The sequence below is a fragment of the Rhodnius prolixus genome, unplaced genomic scaffold, assembly GCF_049639745.1.
Source record: "Rhodnius prolixus isolate KJV_2025 unplaced genomic scaffold, Rpr scaffold_22, whole genome shotgun sequence".
NCBI classification, from domain to species: Eukaryota; Metazoa; Arthropoda; class Insecta; order Hemiptera; family Reduviidae; genus Rhodnius; species Rhodnius prolixus.
In genome coordinates, this window is record NW_027411617.1 from 659,656 (window position 1) to 678,557 (window position 18,902).

The window sequence follows — 18,902 nt, forward strand, 5'->3', positions numbered from 1 at the left end:
AAAAATGAATATTTATAATTCAAATAGCAAATACAGAAAAAAAAAATTCGAATTTTTAGAATGGTGAAATGGCATCAATAAATCAAAGAAAACGATCTGTAGGTTTTCAAAATAGTGACAAAAAAAAAAAGAAATGATCAATTTAAGTTCTGAAAAATTGAGATTAAAATGGTGATTGATTGGATATAATTAAAAACGACCAATTTAAAATAAAGAGCTCTTTATATAAACTAAGACAATAAAAAAATAAGTTTAAACATTTATGTATTTATGCATTAACGAAACATTTTGTAATTCAATATCAATGCAGGTTAAGAGGGTATCTAGAATTTGTAGGTAAAATGCAAAATGAGGCACTATTCACAAATTGGTTATTAACATTTCTTCAAAGTCTCACGGAGTTACGACCAGATGCTAAAGAGAATCGTGCCATTCTTCCATTGCTAAAACCTTAACAGGGTATTAATAAACTTAATTAATAAACGAATATAATAGAAACGCTGAAATAAAGTGAGTGGTTTGTTTGTCCCATAGTGCTTGTCCAGTAAATCTTGACTAAATTATTTAGGGTGTTCCAAGTTGAACTGGCTATGAGAAAGAAGATGGGACCGATTCTCAATCGAGACAACTAAAATAGTTTTTTATACACACTAGTGAAAACACTACTTTTTGATATAAAATGTGCCTTAACACCTCCAGGGACTTAAGATCTACGGCAAATTTAATTATACAATTAAGAGATATTACATTTACCATAATAAATTTGTTACAGTAGCTGTTCTCCCAGAGAGTTGAGGCCATTTTGGAGAAAAAACGTGAAGCAATAAGAAATTATAAAATGAACCAAATCCTTTCCTAAGGCTAGAATTAGTACATATAACCTGCCCAAATTTCACTTGCTCTGTGTAATTTACTCTAGAACTTTTATGTCTGCTCAATTGGATTTAGTCAAATGACTCTTACTGAGCTGGCTCTGAAAGTCATCTTATCACTCATCTTTAAGTTAAAAATGTACTTCTCTAAGTAAGAATATAGTAATGAGGAGGACAGCTCAAACTAGTGTGTAGTCCAGGTGCTAAAATCGGACGACTAAAAGCACAGACTTCGTAGGTCCATAGTCAGGGCTCATATATTTGAGATATACTGACAAAATGTACAATCTGAACTTTATAGTCGGCTAGTTTAAGACTATTAAACTAGATTATTCAAACCAAATAAACTATTCAAAACCAATTTCGACTACACAAACTTCCTGTTCATAGTAAAATGACTCCTATGGGCAAGTATTTCAATGGACTGACTGACTGTAATGAAGAATTTGTGAATGTGCCTAAAGTTAGAGAGATGGCTCAGGAATTCAGATTTAAAGTCAGACTGTAAGATGTTAGGACAATCAGTAAATCTAATCATTATTTCTATCCAATAATTCTGAGAGAAGATAAGTTAACTATATGTAGCCTTTGTAGATTACTGAGAATTACAAGAAGGTACAATTAGGCCGTTGAGGAATTCAATTTTCATAAATATTAGGTAACTTAAAAACACTTGATTTAAGTTAGCAATACGCAAGATTGCTGAACAAATAAAACTATAACACTAAACCAATGTAAATCAATAAATTACTGCCGGGATTAAATTAATCCTAGATTTTTAAAAGTTTATATCACCCAAAGCTTCAATTTTATTCTATAAGAGTTATTTACGAGTGTCGTAACATCAATTCATAACTCTTCCAAATTTGATGTTTCCTAGAATAAAAGAAATTTCTCTACTTTTTTTTAATTCAGGACTGATTTTTTAAAAATTTATATTAATTTATATTTTAAAATTAATAAAGTTATGTACATTATGTTATAAATGTAGACGTTTTGTAGCTTGCTAATTGATCTCTTTCTTACATTTATATAAATTTTTGTTTAACTTTTCCATTTTAGTTTTGATATGACATTAACATCAAGAAATGTTAGTTTATATATATATATTTTTTTAATCGTTCTTTCAAATATATTCATATTCTTTCTATAATTAAAAATACCAAAATACATATAAAGTGACATTAAATGACTATACATTCTTTATTAACATCGAAAGCATATTTCAATATATGTATGAATGTAAACTGGTTTGAACTTACATGCATACATATACTCCCCACAAACATTTATATAATCCTCCCGCCCCCAAAAAAGACTTGGTCCTTTTTGTTTCTTGGGGTGAGACGAAGAGGTTATTAGGGCGTAGAAGAAAGTAAAACAGTCTTAAAAATATATAGTTACAGCCTTAATAACTTTTTAAACAAACAAAGTATATAGTAAATAATATAAAATGTGATTCTACTCTTCTCAGCATCATCACATAGTGGCTCAAATTGCAGTCGATTATAATAGTAATAATAATAAGAATATTGTAGTCATAACAAGAACTCATAATAATGGCCAAAACTCAGATAATCAAAATCATTCAACAGAAAACATGAAAACAAATTTAAAAACTGATAAGTTTCTTAATTATTAAACGAATAATAAGGAAATGGAAAAAAAAAGTTGCTAAGTACCATTTGAAGGCTTGATTGGGTTCTTTTCAATCTTCTACTTCAAACTAAATTTCTTAATATACAAACAGTTTGTCCTAATATGGACGCGATGCCTCCTTGGATCTTTTTAACTGGACTTTAAGTCTCTTTGTACCAATCTGGAATCCGTTCATGTTCTGTATAGCAGCTTGAGCACTGATTGAATTGTCGTATGATACAAACCCTAAACAAAAAACAATCAAAAAGATATATAAAATTATTTATTAAAGAAAGATGAAATAAAAAAATTCTATAATCAACTTAAATTTAACAGTCTTGAGTGAATTAGTCTTTTAAACGATCATTTATTGTAAATTAAATAACAATCATATGTCTAAATTAGGCTGCCACAAAGTCTCGATATTGTACGGTGCCTTCCCTATTGTGATATTTAGCCATTGTTGTGTTTAACAAATTTATTGCAATCAATTTCCAACTTAAAATCAGTTCTGAATAAGTATCTACCATCGAACTACGATTGATTTCTGCAGATTTATAACACTATAAGGCACAATCGTCTTTTTTAAGGAATCCTGTACAGTGACAAAGTACCTGCAACCACTTTAGGAATCTAAGATGTTTCAAACTTCATAGAACCACAGATCACAACAAAAACTTAAACTAGGACGTGGAGACCCCACAGTGTTGTAACACACCTGTAAGTCCGCCATTGGCTTCATCGGAATTAAGTCAAATCTACATCAGAACCGTTTCCAATACCTAGACTACATAATTGTTTAGACCTATACATTCATTTAAACGTATGAAGTTAAATCAGCTTCTATTTGAAGAGGACTTCATCCGTTGTTATACATTCATTAATTGAAAATGGACATTCCAGTTGATAAAAAAATTGCATTTCTATTCCACAAATGAATGAACTAATAATATTTGTAATAATTTCTTGTTTAATGTTATTGAATTTTTTTTAAACAAATAAATGATAAAATTAATAATTATTTCAATTTCGTTTTTTGGACCATGTTCTTCACAAAAACAGAGTTGGGCACCTATATTTTCAAAAACAAAAGCAAATTTGGTTACTTTTATGTAATATAATATAAGCAAAAAATTATGAATTTAGATAATTATTCTTTCAAAAGCTAAATTTCTGTATTAGATTTAGATGATGGGCTAAAAATCTAAAAATCATCGAATACAATGGATGAAATACTTGGAATCTATTTTAGATTGAACACTAGCCTCACGTGGTTTGATCCGCAATGTTGCACCATATCACAAATCATTCGTCTGTCTTTGAAAATTCTGACGAGCTTCGGATTTTGAACCATCTTTAGCGCATTGGCTGTGTGTAGACAATTTTTAATTCCACTCTTAAGTTTCTGTTAAGAACACTCTCCGAATGTTCATCAAACACAAACATGATATCACAGATGAAACTTTTGAAATGGTTACGAATTGACGATCGCAGAAAAAGCACTCTGCTGGGCTGAATTATTCGTTTCGTTACTATTTAAGAGGAAATGCCCACACTTCATGCCCTAAAAGCAGTTTATCTGAGCATGTAATCATTTTTACTCATTTCACACACTGATAAGAGAGCATAGCGCTCATTTAAAAGCATGCTCACAAAATCTTCTCTCCCTGGAAATATGAACACTGTGCATAGTAGGTAAGCATGCATAACTTCTTAACTATTCATAATCACTATAATGGTTGTATAATTACTGAACAAAACTATAATGTGATCATGCACTATTTAAATCAACTTAGGGAAATGGTCACAATTTGACATTTTTTTTTCTTAAATATTCCATATTAGTAAACAATACATACAAGGATATAATTTCTGAAATTACATCAGCAAAATATGGCAGGGGTGATTACACGAAAGATATTCTTTCTTAAGATACCAAGAAAACTTTCACAGCTAAGATATCAAAAGATTAATTAAAATCTATATTTGCTAAACCATTACCAAGAATCCTGGATGATAATGTTTATTTGTATCAGCATGAAGAAAATTAACAGGCATAATTTAGTGACATTAATTGTTGAAACTTGGAGAATTAAGAAAACAAAACTAGTTTGTATCTTTGAAATATATACACTGGCAGAAATATTGTAATTGCCATAACTGTAGCTGAAGACAGAAACAAAGAAAACAATTATTATATTAATGAGGGAGTGACAGCTGGCTAATTAATCTTAAATTTCAACGGTACATTCTTATTCAAATCGGCTCAAATTGAAGGATTGAAAGAAAAACAGGAAGCAGGGATCAGACTGAGCTATGATTATAGCAATTCAGCAAAACAACGTTAGGGGAAACACACTCAGAAACGCTTATCCGTCCTGGACTACACCTTTACACAACCTAACCAACCTATCTCCATAATTATGATTTTTTAATATCAGTAGTTTTTTTTTTTCTCGTTAGAAGTGCCTCTTTGTGGTACACCTGAAAACTAAAATGCCCCATAGTAAGATTTTTAAAGAACATTAAAAGTTCTCAATTCTCAATAAAGATCTTGAAGGACTCGTTAAAGCTATCAGAAAACCTCTCTAAGCTCTGAAATGAAGTTGGTAGACATCTAAAGGAATTAGAAGAGTGTTGATAACAATTACCATCCTTTCGGATGTTCTAATTGTAGTCAAGTTCGATTTCAGTAAATAGGAGGTTAAGTTTTGCCATGTCAAATTAAATTAAAGGTATAACGTTTTCATTTATAAAGATCTGATTAAAGAATATACCTGATGAAGATGTTTCAAGGATAAATTGAAAAATGTAAGTAGAGGTCTTCAGAAACGAAATTTTTTGGAAGGAGCAAGTGATTAGGCATTAGAAAACGGGTGGGAAATGGAGGCTTATAGCATCTCTTCTTGACTTTTTTTTCAAGTCGCCGGCGTTAGCGTTACGCTACAGCAAGGAGGCGTTCGATGTATACAGTTGGTGCTAATATCTAAGTATTATTATTTTTTTACGTAAATACACTTTTTACATAATCGTACTCACCAGTAGTTACGTTTATCTAATAAATAGAGCTCTTAATACTACTTTTGTAGACATTTGAGCCAAGAACGTAGAAGTAGATGAACTATAACATCCTGTCGCAATAAAATTATTTGTTTCTGATGGTTATTACCACCAACAAAAATTAAACTTAAGTTTGAGTTAATTTGAATTAGATTTTTTTTTTAACAGTGAAGAAATGGACTGATGGATTTAAACTTGTTCGTACCGAACTCAAGATAAAAAATCGAGAATGAGAATAAGCCGGAGTTGGAAGATCGGCATTAAAGATGTACTATGTATTACATATGACAAGTAGTAGCAGGTACTGTAAACATGCCATAACAAGAAAGAGTACGGTTCACTTTACTTTGAAAATTGGAGAAGAGAAAATTTTTTGCAAGATGGGTGTGATCCAATCTATCAGAATGTTTGGAAGGATTTATTTTTGTTTTGTCTTATGATGAGTTTTTGTAAAATAACATTAGGTTAAATAACATGCTACAATCAGTTAATTATCATCAGCTGTGGTTGTTTGTAACACTATGATTATGAACTGGAATACATAATTCTTTTGGAGAAACTCTATAATTATTAATAGAAAAAAATATAAATAAATATCTTTTGTTTAATTTTTAGATGAAAAATTGAAAATTTGGTGGAGGGATTCAGGAAGATTACACAGAAGGAAACATATAAACAAAGGAGAAGAATGAACATAAAAACAATTTATGGAGACAAAGTAAAACATAAAACATACATAAATACCTCCCCAATAAAATAAAAAAAGAATGCCTCGTAAAAAATAAATTGCAGTTGTTGAAACAGGTAGAATTAGTTTTGAATAAGGGGAAGTGCAATAATAGCGAAATAGAAAGAAGTTAGGATAATGTGCAGTATAATCTGGACAAGTAAAAGCAAATAGAACGGAATATTTTCAAATAACAAAGAAATGATAAATGAATCTTCTAATTCAAGGTCATTGTTTTCTTCGTCACTCACATATTCCTTACTATTTTAATTATTGCTCTTTCACTCAATTTCTACTCACATTTTTCAGTCATTAGTTTTATTATTTTCAATAGTTATTATTTTTTGTTTAAATAAATTGACAAAAGTAACAACATACCGAAACATTTAGATAAATTTGTTTGTTTGTCAATGAAGACTTTAGCCGAAACTACATTTCCAAAAGGTAGAAAGGTAGAAGCTAGATCGCTGTCACTGAATTCTTGTGGAAGATGGTATATGAACAGATTTGCTCCTTCCGGGCCCTCTACTTGTCTACCAGCGGGTCCGGTGCTCGCTAAAACACCCATCACAACATATCAACTGGATACCAACATTTCTTTTACAATATTAATCTTTTAAACAAATAAATTATCATTACAAATTCTGCTATCTGCAATATTAACCCTCCTCTTATTCTCAGACTTCGAGAAAAAAAAAAGATTGCACTCTTGGTATCCGCTATGTTATGTGTGACAGATTTATTTGAGATGAAAATATAATAAAATAAAAAATTAAACTAAACTTTAAGGCATTCCTATGGAAATATTAATTTTTACCCCATTAAAAAAGTTAAAAATAATGGAAAACAAAAACTGAGAACTTGACGCCCTGCTCTTGAGTGGGATGAGGAGGTCCAGACAGGGTGACAGATTGCTAAGGGAGGTGACGCCACAAGGAAATCAGGTGCTCTAAATTGCATTTTACTATTTTACCTGTACTAGATAAACTGGTACTGTTTGTTGCAAGATTTTTTGTGATTTAATCAATTACTTTCTACTAAAATTACAATGTTTTACAGCACAATATTTTCTGTCCAAAGTCTAACAATCCTTTTTGCCCAGACACTGTACGATTTGAATTGCTTATCTAATTGCCAAGATGGCTAAGATTAATGCATAGGAGAAACTCAACTGCATGTCGAGACAGGTCCGTGGTATGATACTAACCAAATTTAGCCAACTTCTGAGCCATCGCTGGTGTAATTTTTAGAAACTTGTCTTACTAAATTTTGTACACCTTAACGTGAAGAAACGAGCAAAGTTGCAAAGCGATGAAATAATTTCTACAGTCACGTTTTCTAAATATAAGTCCCGAATTTGGTTCATCTCCTCATTAATACCACTAAAGAACATGCTATTTCTTTAAATACAATGCCAGAGGACTCTAGATGCTAAGATATGTGAAAGGCGAGGCTGTGCAGCAACTGCATTTCCAACTGAAAGTTTCACGTAGAGAAAATTTTCACATACGTCAACTGGAATGACAGACGAACGTCTGGCTGCCATATTAAACAAGTAACAAAACAAATCAAGCGTTAGTAAAAACTTCTTGTAATTTATTTAGAGATAAAACCCGGTTTCCAAAGGAGCCGGTGTAAGAAAAGGGTCAGTAAAAATCAAGTAACAACAACCACACGACTTCATCTGACTGCAGCGATGGTGTGGTAGCCACATAAAAGAATGGTGGTGGTCAAGGAGTCCGGACCAACTCGGTGTTTGCGACGGTTTGGTACCAGAACCATTTCCAGCAAACTGTAACCATCTCCGATTTTAATCGTGAACATTTTATTTTTCTATAATCTAAATTCGCAAAACTTAGAGAGGATGTAAGTTATAATTCGCAGAAAGTTATTAAAAGTATAATAACTACTAAAATCCTAACCATTCTCATGAAGAACTTAGTTTACAGTTTTAGAAACTAGTTACTGTAACGGTTAGGGCATGTAAAGTTCATTATTACCTTTTAAAAAGATGAAAATTATTCTTACAATGAATCAGTGTTGTACAGTACCATCTCCTATGTCAACTCTCTCATCTCCTACTTATAAAAGCTAGTTTGCTTTAGCTAGTCTATATGCAAGCCTCGTTCAGTGACGGGTGTATCTGACACACTTTCAGTTTGGTGTAGCTTAACAGTAACAACTCAGATTCCAAAATATTATCTCTCTTTTAAAAAACTATCAGAAAAAAACATTTTCAAAAAACTTATTAAAACACTTAAAACATATATTTCTCGTCTGATTTTAAAGAACTCATTTGTAGTTTAGAAAACGTAAAAAGTCATTTTGGAGATTTTAGTAGCGTGTAATAACTTTCTACAAATTATTTGATTCCACTTCGTGCAAAGTAAAATGATAAGTTACTTATTACAAGTGTAAAGCTGAGGTGTCCGAATCACGGGTCGCATGCAGTCTTTGTATCTTTGTTGCGCAATGATGGCAAGCAAGGAGAAATAATGTTTCTTTTACTTATTTAATAACCAGCAGCAACATAAAAAATTTATTTATTTAACATTTTAGGACCAATAACTTGAAGAAAGCAAGAAAGATCCGAGGCACAAAAAAATTAGGCCAAAGAACACTGGAACGAATCCTCTTAAAAATTAAGTCATTTGTGCCTCAGTTTGATGATTAAGCTTGCAGATTGTGTGTTTTTTATTCGATTCACATTTAAATGTTTTGATAATGCATCTTCAAGCTGAAAATAACGCTTCAAAACCGTTAAATTTAGTTATTTAATAGAACATAATAAAAATACTGATTGCTTGTTCACTCTAATTTTGTATAGTTCAATATGTCCGTGACGTACAAAATTCATTGATCCTACTACATAACGCGAGAAAGCAGCCAAACCAGGCAGTGTGTCATTGTTCATCACTTTGTGCACATCACTGTGATGTTCAAACATCCGGCTGGCTTCCTTCTTCTCTTTTCCCAAATTCTAAAGTTTGGCAGGAAGAAGAGATAAGAGCTTCCCTACGTGAGATTAAACTGAATCCTGCTCTTGTACCTAGTAAAGTTCAAGTTATCGACGAGTGAAATGATTTTCATCTATGAATAATCATTCAATACGAAATTTTATGTAGATGTAGCTTTTTGGGCTCTAGATGGCATATACTTTAGGAAGGAAGTTTGTCCCCACATAAAGAGGCTCCCGCCTAAACTGTTATTAATAATAACTCTGTATTTCTTCGCCATATTTTAATATATGGTGGGGGAATTATTGCAATCGTGCCGCATTCGCAGTTTGATCTCCCTTTGCTCTTAGAGAAAGTACTGTAATCGCTGCTTAATTTCTAACATAAAATCCCATTTACCTACAAATAAAAAGCGTTTCAATTTTACTCGAAAAGTTTCACCACAAATTTTTTTGTGGAATTTTTTTGAGTTAGCAACTGTATGCAAGCTTTAAATAATCTCTCTAGTGGCAGTTACAGTAACACCGGTACACAATATCAAGTTGTAATGAAAGTATTGCTTATTCCAAAAGTTAAAAAAATCTGTAACCAGAGGTACAACTTCACTGAATAGACAAGTTCTGGAATTTTCAGGAAAACGGCATTATCGATTATTTGACAAGTTAGAATGATAATTAAAGAAGTAACTATTACTTTCGTTAAAAAGAATATAACAAAAAATTAATTGGATTTATGTTTCCGGGGAAATCTATGACACTGATATCAAATGTTTATGTGCATGGGCGTCCAGAAACTCTTTATCTTTTAATCTTTATAATAACTTTTTATCTCCTACAACTGGCGTAAATCTGCCTAATTATCTTAGATATCCTAATATTTACTTATCATTAGATATATTTATAATTGATCAAATCAAGGATCAAAAAGAAAAATGTACCTAAAACAAACAAAATCACCTTAAAACAAAAACTTAGTGTACAAACTTAAATATAAGGGTTGATTAAACGTCAAAAGTCACAAATATCAGCAATTACCCAACATTTCATTCATATCAACTTGTAATTTTAGCCATTTAGAAACGTTCGAAAAAGCTTCTGTGTTTTATTCAAGTTTTATAGCAATAACATTATTTAAGCAATTTTAGTGCATTAAATTTTCATTAATGTTTAGAATTTATTAGATGTCGCAGAACTTTATGCTGGCCATTTTCAGTAACAAAATATTTTTCAGTAAAGAGTAGCACAGTTCACAACTTACATCGACCGCAATAGAGGTGTCAACTATTAACTATTAAATCTATAAAAATCATAAAATAACAGCCCCAGGCAAAATGGCGGGGAACAATAGGTGAAACGTGACCCATAATTTTCTTTAACCTACTTCGCAAGAACTATTCCCAATTTTCTGTCCACCCTAACATTATCAGAATAAAAAAAGAGGCTTTAAGCAAGAAAAAGTTTCAACTTTTCATGTTTCATTGAAAAAAATTTTTATTGCATAATTTGATACTTCATTAAATACCTACGGAGGAAAAATTAGAAAACAAAATTGATCTTTTACAATATTTTTCGTAGGAATAATTAGCAATAAAGAATTGGCCAATCACAGTGTAGAATGGAAATGTGAAAAGTAGGTTGGTTGAAGATCCAATCAAAAGCGAGAACTGTGTAATAAACCACGCCTAACCCGCGCAATCAGACACCACGCCCTCTTTACAATAAAATGGAAGATCTTTATTTTTCATTTTTCTACTTTCTACTGCTTTCGACATACGAAATTATTAGCCAATTTTATTTAAATTAGGAATTTTTTTTCTTTAAAACAATACGAGGGCACAGCAAGTAACTACTTGTTAAAATAATTCTTTTCTGAGTCATCATTTAATATAGTCTGTTTAATTGAGTACTTTTAAATAAGTTTTATAATCAAACAGTAAAGTACTTTAACAATAATTGCGTTTCATAAAAATATGCATATCTTTATCTATTTTGTAATGCATATCCATAACATTTTGGGGAGAAACCTAGATTAAGAACGCAATTGAAGAAAACTACATTAAATTATAATAACAAACTAGATTAATTATTAATTACATATTACTTTTAAATGATCAACTACAAGATAAAGTGAAGGAACAATAAATTTAATCGAAGAATGAACTTAAACCGACGATTTTTACCTCCTACTGCAGAACTATACTCGCACTTACTTAGATGTCAAAAAACGATGCTGGTATGCATTTTTCAATTTTTTTCTTCTAAATAATTAACGTAATAATAATTATTTCTGTTTGAAACTAGGGAATGAATAGTTCGATACCTCCAAACTATTACAGACAATGTGTGTTAAATGGTGTGCTTCTCTTGGCTGAATTAATATTTTGTATACGAAAATGGCCAATGTTAATGAATAATAAGCTAATAAATTCTGAACAATATTAATGAAAATTTAATGCAGTAAAATTACTTAAATGAGATTATTGAAATAAAATTTGAATAAAAAAAGCATATAAGCTTTTTCGTTTCTAAATGGCTGAAATTATGAGTTTAAGTATGAATGAAATGTTGGATATTGACGATTTGTTTACCTTTAGTCGTTTAATCAACCCATATACCTAACTGTTTACACTGTAAGATTTTGTTAAGGAGATTATGTCATAACATTATGAAAATCGCAAAAAGATCCTTGTTCTTCTTCTTATCGTATCACTGTAATAGGGTCGCGTGTTGTTAAAAGAATTCCCTAACAAAAAAACCATTTCCTTTGGTCAAATATACACGTCTTACATCAATAATCGTACGTCTGGTTATTTTTGATGAGAGACTGTTATAAGACTGAAATGTTATGAAAAGGCAAAACCCCACAGAAATATAAACAAAAATAAATAAATAAAAATTATTGTATACTTTAAAAAAAAAAGCAAACACCAAGTGTACAACTGGATGTACAATGCCTCTGTCAAACTATATTCAAGTATTTACAATACTGATCAAAATTACACAATGATGTAATAGATTACTTAGTACTAACTCATTTAGTGTTTATCTATTTCAGGGACCGACCATGCTGACGGGAAAGTTTTATTTACTACGCGAGCAATTTTGTACTTCTGTATGTAGTCTCCCACTTAACAATTACGCGTCCATTCTGTCCTAAAAGACTAAAGGAATACTGGACTATGCAGTTTAAAATATTTGGTTAAGCACAATAACTGAATAAATAGTCCTTAACTGCTAAACGATACACTTTCGTTGGTCTTTTCTACAAGAGCCAAGTAGAGGAAATTAGGAAAGAGTCGATTCCGACTTTTACAAAATATAGGCCCAGGCTTTAATTGTTTCATGTCTAAGTCTAAAAATGTTAATCTTGCCTAATCGGGCAACTTTCATTTTAATGTTGCCTTGTTTTTAAAGGCAGCCAAAGGAAGTGTCAAAATTTTTAAATTAAGTGTTTTCTGATGGGGGGAAAGTACTCGTATTGCGATCATGTTAAAATTTCGATTTTGAGCTTTAATTAGAAGAATCCGTTTTGAAGTCTTTAAAGCTTCTTGAAAAGCTGCCATTGTGTGAATGTGAGTTATTTTAACACGCAAGCAAAAAAATCGCAGCAAGTCAAGACTTTATATTTCGTTTGAGTACGTTCATTGGATCTGACATTAACTTAAAACCCCTCAAAAGACGGTTATGTCTGCAGATGTTAAAGCCTGGACTGGCTAAGCTCTTTCCTAATGCTAACGGCTTTAAATATGTGGTCCTAATCAAGTTTTTTATTGCAGGTGTTAAGAGTTAAATATTATTTGTCTGCCTAACTAATCATAATTTCTTTTATATCACGGTTACTCATATACGATATTCTGATTTTGCATGAAGTCGGAGTTAACTCCTACTGAAGATGCTATTCAAGTAAGTGGTACCATTCCAATCATAAAGGACTACGGATTACAACTTCAAGCAATACTTAACCGTCTGTGATCTGATTATTAAAAGAGCTCATTAACCCCCCCCCCCCAAACAAAAATTGTAAGCAATTGTTAGATCAATGCGAAATATTATTTGGAATGGCGACTCAATCAGCTCAAATTGATTAATTTATTTGCTGTATAAATTTACCGCTTAATTTAATTTTCCACATTAAAGAAAAACAGTTATTCTTTATAGCATTACAATAACATCCATTAATACAATTCACATGATAGTTCAGAAAACTATTAAAAAACTTTTCTCCTTTCAGTTTTCTTTCCAAACAACATACAGCGCCAAATTAAAACAAAAAGAGTGCGTGAGCTTTAGGCCGGAAAAATAATTTATGAAGAAAAATCTATTCCTAAATAGAAAGACAAATGAAGAAAATGCATGCCAGTTTATGTGTCGTCAACTAACAACATGCGTGAAAAAATTAAGTGCAATTATTCTACAATTTTTGTTTTGTTTAATGTAAATTAAATAACTCGCTTTATTTCTATTGTTTTTGCAATAAAAATGGAAATGCATCAGTCCCAAGAAATTGTTAAATAAACAATTTAAATTAGGCTAATCTAACATCAGTTCTAAAAATACTTATCCTTTTGACTAAAAATTAATTAAAAAAGATTAGCAAAATGAGTAAAATAGAAGCTTGTATTTACATGGAAAGCTAATCTCGTACAATGTTAACTTGTCAGTTCAAAGTTAAGGCGAGTTGTGTTGAATGGAAGCTGGAGATAAAACGCCAAAATAAGGGGTTTAAAAATATGTTTCCATTTTTATGGTATGTTCACCTAATTGCATATAGTTCCCAACAAGAAGGTAAATATCAAATTTTCTACAGCTGAACAAGGTACAATTAGATTCAATTCCAGTTGAGGTCGTGAAGGGTAGAGATTGGTGGGGTCATTCCGCAGGAATATATTGAGAAGCGTATTTCGGTGTTGAGAATTAGATACCTTGGACGGAGAGAACAGTTTCCTTTCAGTCTCTAGTCCCGCCTGCTGTTTGTGGATGACCTTTCTGTTCCACATGCTGCAAAAAAGAAAATGCAACATTCCATCGCTATCTGGGGAGTATTGCCGCACGTGAAACTATTACATGCCCTCACTGTAGCTTCACTATAAGAGATGTCTTCAGAAGTCATCAGGTTTTTGATTTTCAAATTTGGAACATGGGCAACTTTCACGGTAGAATGCAGTACCCTCTCTCGACTGCCTTGGCCAGGAATTTGAGAACTCAATCTGCCCTGGTATCTGGATAAAGTGACCATTCCTCACAACGTACTTTCTGTTATTTGGATTCGAGCGGCCAAGATTTCTTAATTTGACATGGACAGATCAGCTGTTGACAGTAAAACAGGACTTCTAATTTAAAAGCCCTTAATTTCTCGCTAACATCTTTTAAAATCTCACGTCTACATTTAAGTTTGGTTGCTTACTCGGTTGGACTTGAAAAAAAAAACATTTCTGAGATGACAGTTGCCAAGATATTGTCATTCTACTTTCAGCTGGCTTCATTACGGTGCATTAATTCTCTTCAAAAGCACTCACTACTCCTGAAATATTTTGCACTTTATACCCTGTTTCCTCATGTTAGTGTAAATTTACTAGATTTAATAAAATTTGTTTAAGAACAAAAAATCAAACAAAACACAAAAATTAAACAATAAACAAAATGAAATAGTTAACCTTGAGGCTTTGCTATACCAGGGAACTGGTACGCATCGGATACAGAAAGTGCCGTCGCTCCATACCCATTTAAAGAGCTTAAGGCACTCAGTGCAGACGGAGCACCTGGGAACAAATCAGAAGAAAGACAAAAAATAAAATATTAAAATAAAAAAACATTAGATTAGGTGTCTTTTATGCATAATTTACCGTTTCACAAGTTAACCAAAAACAAAAAATATCAAACAAAAAAATAAAAATAGTTGAGGTTGAATTTTTTGAAATAATTTGTTTTTAAAATTGTTTGGACTTTACACAGTAATAAATAAAGCTGAATCCGCCAATATTACTAGCGACAGAGTGCAATAGATTATAAAAAGAGCAGTAGTACCATAAATGAACAAAATGAATAGATATTACATTCCCTATAAAATCAATTTTATAATTGAAAATTTAGTTGAATACTGGATAATGCTGTTGATTTTAACTGTTGTAGCGGCCATGTTTTTATTGTGTGACCGTTTCTGAACCATTATCGTTACTTTTCTAATGTTAGTTCATTATGTGCTATGGCTTTGGGCTCCAACTAGAAAGTTGTTCTATTTTGAACATTTTAGGCCGACCAAGAGTATAGCCCAATAAGTTACTCTTACAAAACTCTCACGTTCAGAATCATAACTTGACTCATAAACTAACGCATCTAGGATTACAGCTCTTTTTAACTGAGATGGGAAAGTTGTAATACAAATGGTGTATTAAAATCTTTAAAGGTTATCTAGGATGTAAGAATTAGTGTGGAGTAAAGGTGGATTAGAGTGAACATGAAGTTTTGTAAAAGAGATCTGGCGTTCTGATTTGCGCAAGAAATCTCCAGATCAGTTTGTTTCTGCTCGGGCAGTAATTCTTGTTTCTTCTTGCCGAAATTTATGCTGGAATGTTCCAGGAGACTGAGCAGGTTCCTTCTAAAAACGAGGATTTTTGGTCTGGACCGAACGTTTCACTGCATTCATTCTTAAGGACCAGCTTAGTGGGTTATCGGCTGATTGGAGATCCAGATAGGACCCCAAGTAAATTGATTTTGTAATATTTTGTTTACTCATAAGCACCTCTCAGACGGCTGTTTTGATCACTTGATTGGGTATTGACGTTCGCTGAGACACATCTATAAAACATAGGATCCCAGACCCAATGTAGAGTTGGTGAGGAGAAAACTCCCGATCACCTCAAGATGGATTGTTTAGGGAGTGATGATATGAGTTCTGAATCTTTGATCGGAAGTAGTTTGCCGGCGGAGAAGCATAAGTAATTGTTAAGATTAGGTAGGCAGCTGAGAATCAAATGTAACTGGATTTGTGTACTAGACTCAGCTGTATACTGTTGCTATCTAACTTTAAGGTAGCTGAACATTAGCTTCACAGAGCTCCTATCAGAAAGGGGCTTCAGGCAACTTAGCTCTTTCCCTCAGGGGAATAGTACTGATCGCGGTGAGCAGAAGGTACACCTGTCTACTGCCCGATAAGAAGCACAGTTTCCGGTTGCGAAAAGCTCAGATACTTAGAGATTTGCCGGACGCGACTCACCAACAACTGTCACTTATATCCGCACTGTTTTATCACTTATCCTGAAGAAAAAATGAAAAAGGATCTTCACTGTGCTTGAAGAGAGATAAAAACAACTTGGTTCTTTGAAAATTCAACAAATAGCTTAGCTAATTGTTGAAAGCTGATAAAAAATTATTAAAGCATTTGTTCATGGTGTTAGATGTGAACATTTTATACAAATTTAATGCGTACATGCAAACTTATAATAATAAATTCATGCTATAAAAAAATAGGAAATTTATCTACCAAATATAAATAAATAATTTGTAAAATTATTAAATTTGCAAAATATGTACACTTTATATATTGTAGTAAATATAATCAGTAGTTACTTAGTCTATATTGTAGTAATTATTGTAACCAGAGATTAAAATTATTAAGCAACTTCTAGAAAAACAGGGTGCAGTTCAAAATTTAAAATCGGTTAATAGTGAGGTGCAGCTTTTACGAAGCAAATTAAGGAAAGATTATAATACTCAGTTTCATAAAACTATGAGGTATTTCTAGCTTAATTTGAATACTAATTTATTGTTCGTCAAACACATTTCAAACTCACCAGTTGTGGCCGCTTTTCCAAGTATCGCTAAATGGATTATAAAGAAAGTGTTATTACAATTTAAAGCAATAATTAATTCATTATAATTAATCTTATAGAAATTATTAGCAATAGCAGTGACTGAACATTCATCTTCAAATTGAGCCTCAGCAAACAACAGAAACCAAATGTTTACAGACTTTGCAAAATTTAAGTAAAAAATGCTCAAACAATTTTGGATTTGTGATTTGCAATAATGGTCTTGTGCAGCTTTCGGTATTTGTAAATTTGAAAAATGAATTCAATTTTAGTCTGGCCTAATGACGTAGCACCCTCTACAGAACGTTTTTGTAAGTTCTTCATGGCTAGGTTCTAATAAACGGCGCATAAAGCTTTATTTTTGTCCTTAAATTGGATTTTTTACATTAAGCGTAACTTTCTGGACAGTAACGCCAATCTATATCACACAATTATTAAATTTAAACATTTTGGGAACATTGGAACTTCAAAATTCTTTTACTTGTAGCTACACTTGATCAATTTTTACTACACTTATCTTTCAATAACACTCTTTTTTGGAACTGTGAATTTTGATTACAGCATGCTACAACTCAACAACAGATTAAAAACGTGTAGAAAAAAGTATAATATTTGGAATCGTTAAGTAACCTATTCAATTTGTTATTTCGAGCTAATTGGATATGAGCAAAAAATAGAGATTAACAACACATAGAAACGATAATTTGTTCATTTACTTTTGTATAGCTCTTTAAATGTTTCCCCTTCGAGGGAGTTTCTCGAGCCGTCAACACAAATAAATAGCTAGGTAGTTTTATTTCTATTAATGTACTATGAAAATAGGTGTCCGATAAGTAAGAATCTATACAGCAATCTGGGGAGTAGTTTTGTTAGGAGCAAAGCCACAAGGCTCACAAGAGAGTTCTGGGGCTGACTGGGAATTGGTGATGGCCAGGAACCAAGTCGAATTACCTAATAAATATGAAATTAGGGAACCCTTTGAAAAGTATTGAAATGTGAAAAATTCTTTTTATTTGAAAAGTAGAAATAAAATATTATGCGCCTCTATTTGAACTCCATCAACGGTGGAAGTTATAAAAATTACTGTAGTATGTGCTGCGATAAGGCCCCCACTTTAGTATTGACGAAAACCAAAAACATTCTCAATTTCGTCAAATTTCTAACTTGTTTTCAAATAAAGCACATACTTTTAAGGATCAGGTCTGGCTAGTTTGGTACATGCGCTTCAGGTAGGAATAAAAATGACGAATTATAGGGAACACATAGATTTAAAGAAAAGAAAAAATAAAATGAAATTTTTGGCCTTTGTTAAAACAGACTAAGATTTGAAAACTAATCATTAAAAAAGGCCTCTTTTTCTATTAAAGTGGTGACTTTAATTACTCTACTCTAACAAGTGTTTTTAGTGGGGTAATGATAATTAAGAAGAAGTAGCTTCAAATTTGTTAACGGATTGAAAAATGATTAAGTAGACAACATAATTACCTGCAGCCGTGGTTCCTGCGAGTCCTGACAGTGCTGCAACATAGCAATGAGTAAATTACTAGCAATAACCAGCTAACATTTAGTAAAGACAGAAATCACAATTAGCAGTTAGGCATTAAAGCAATAAAAAACAAACAAAAGCCAATTTTCTGGATCTATATTCACCACTAAATAATATCTGGCTACAGTCGGGTGGTAAGCTAACCGTTGATGCTATAGAATCTGGACATGGGGTTTATCGTTTGAGTCCAACCAACCTCAGATTAATGCACCTTAAATATAAATTAAAAATAACCCAATAAAAGTTGTTTGTACCCGGAACAGGAAAGCGGAATAGCCACTTTGGTAACACAAAC

General features: G+C 31.9%; 1 protein-coding gene across 19 annotated transcripts in view; it reads right to left on the minus strand.

Moving 5' to 3' along the window:
• Positions 1-18,902, minus strand: part of LOC141457520 (CUGBP Elav-like family member 1-A) — a 585,923-nt gene that overhangs the window by 5,555 nt on the left and 561,466 nt on the right. For 11 of the 19 annotated variants that reach the window (XM_074134630.1, XM_074134647.1, XM_074134641.1 and 8 more), the window contains 5 exons: positions 18,547-18,579; positions 17,044-17,070; positions 14,908-15,012; positions 6,676-6,852; positions 2,555-2,756 (listed from right to left, as the gene is read on the minus strand). In XM_074134630.1, the coding sequence (XP_073990731.1) occupies positions 2,629-2,756; positions 6,676-6,852; positions 14,908-15,012; positions 17,044-17,070; positions 18,547-18,579 (470 nt within the window). In that variant the 3' untranslated portion in view covers positions 2,555-2,628. Of the gene's footprint in view, positions 1-2,554; positions 2,757-6,675; positions 6,853-14,175; positions 14,775-14,907; positions 15,013-17,043; positions 17,071-18,546; positions 18,580-18,902 lie in introns of those variants that run through there. The other 8 variants (XM_074134638.1, XM_074134637.1, XM_074134634.1 and 5 more) reach the window with 6 other exon arrangements.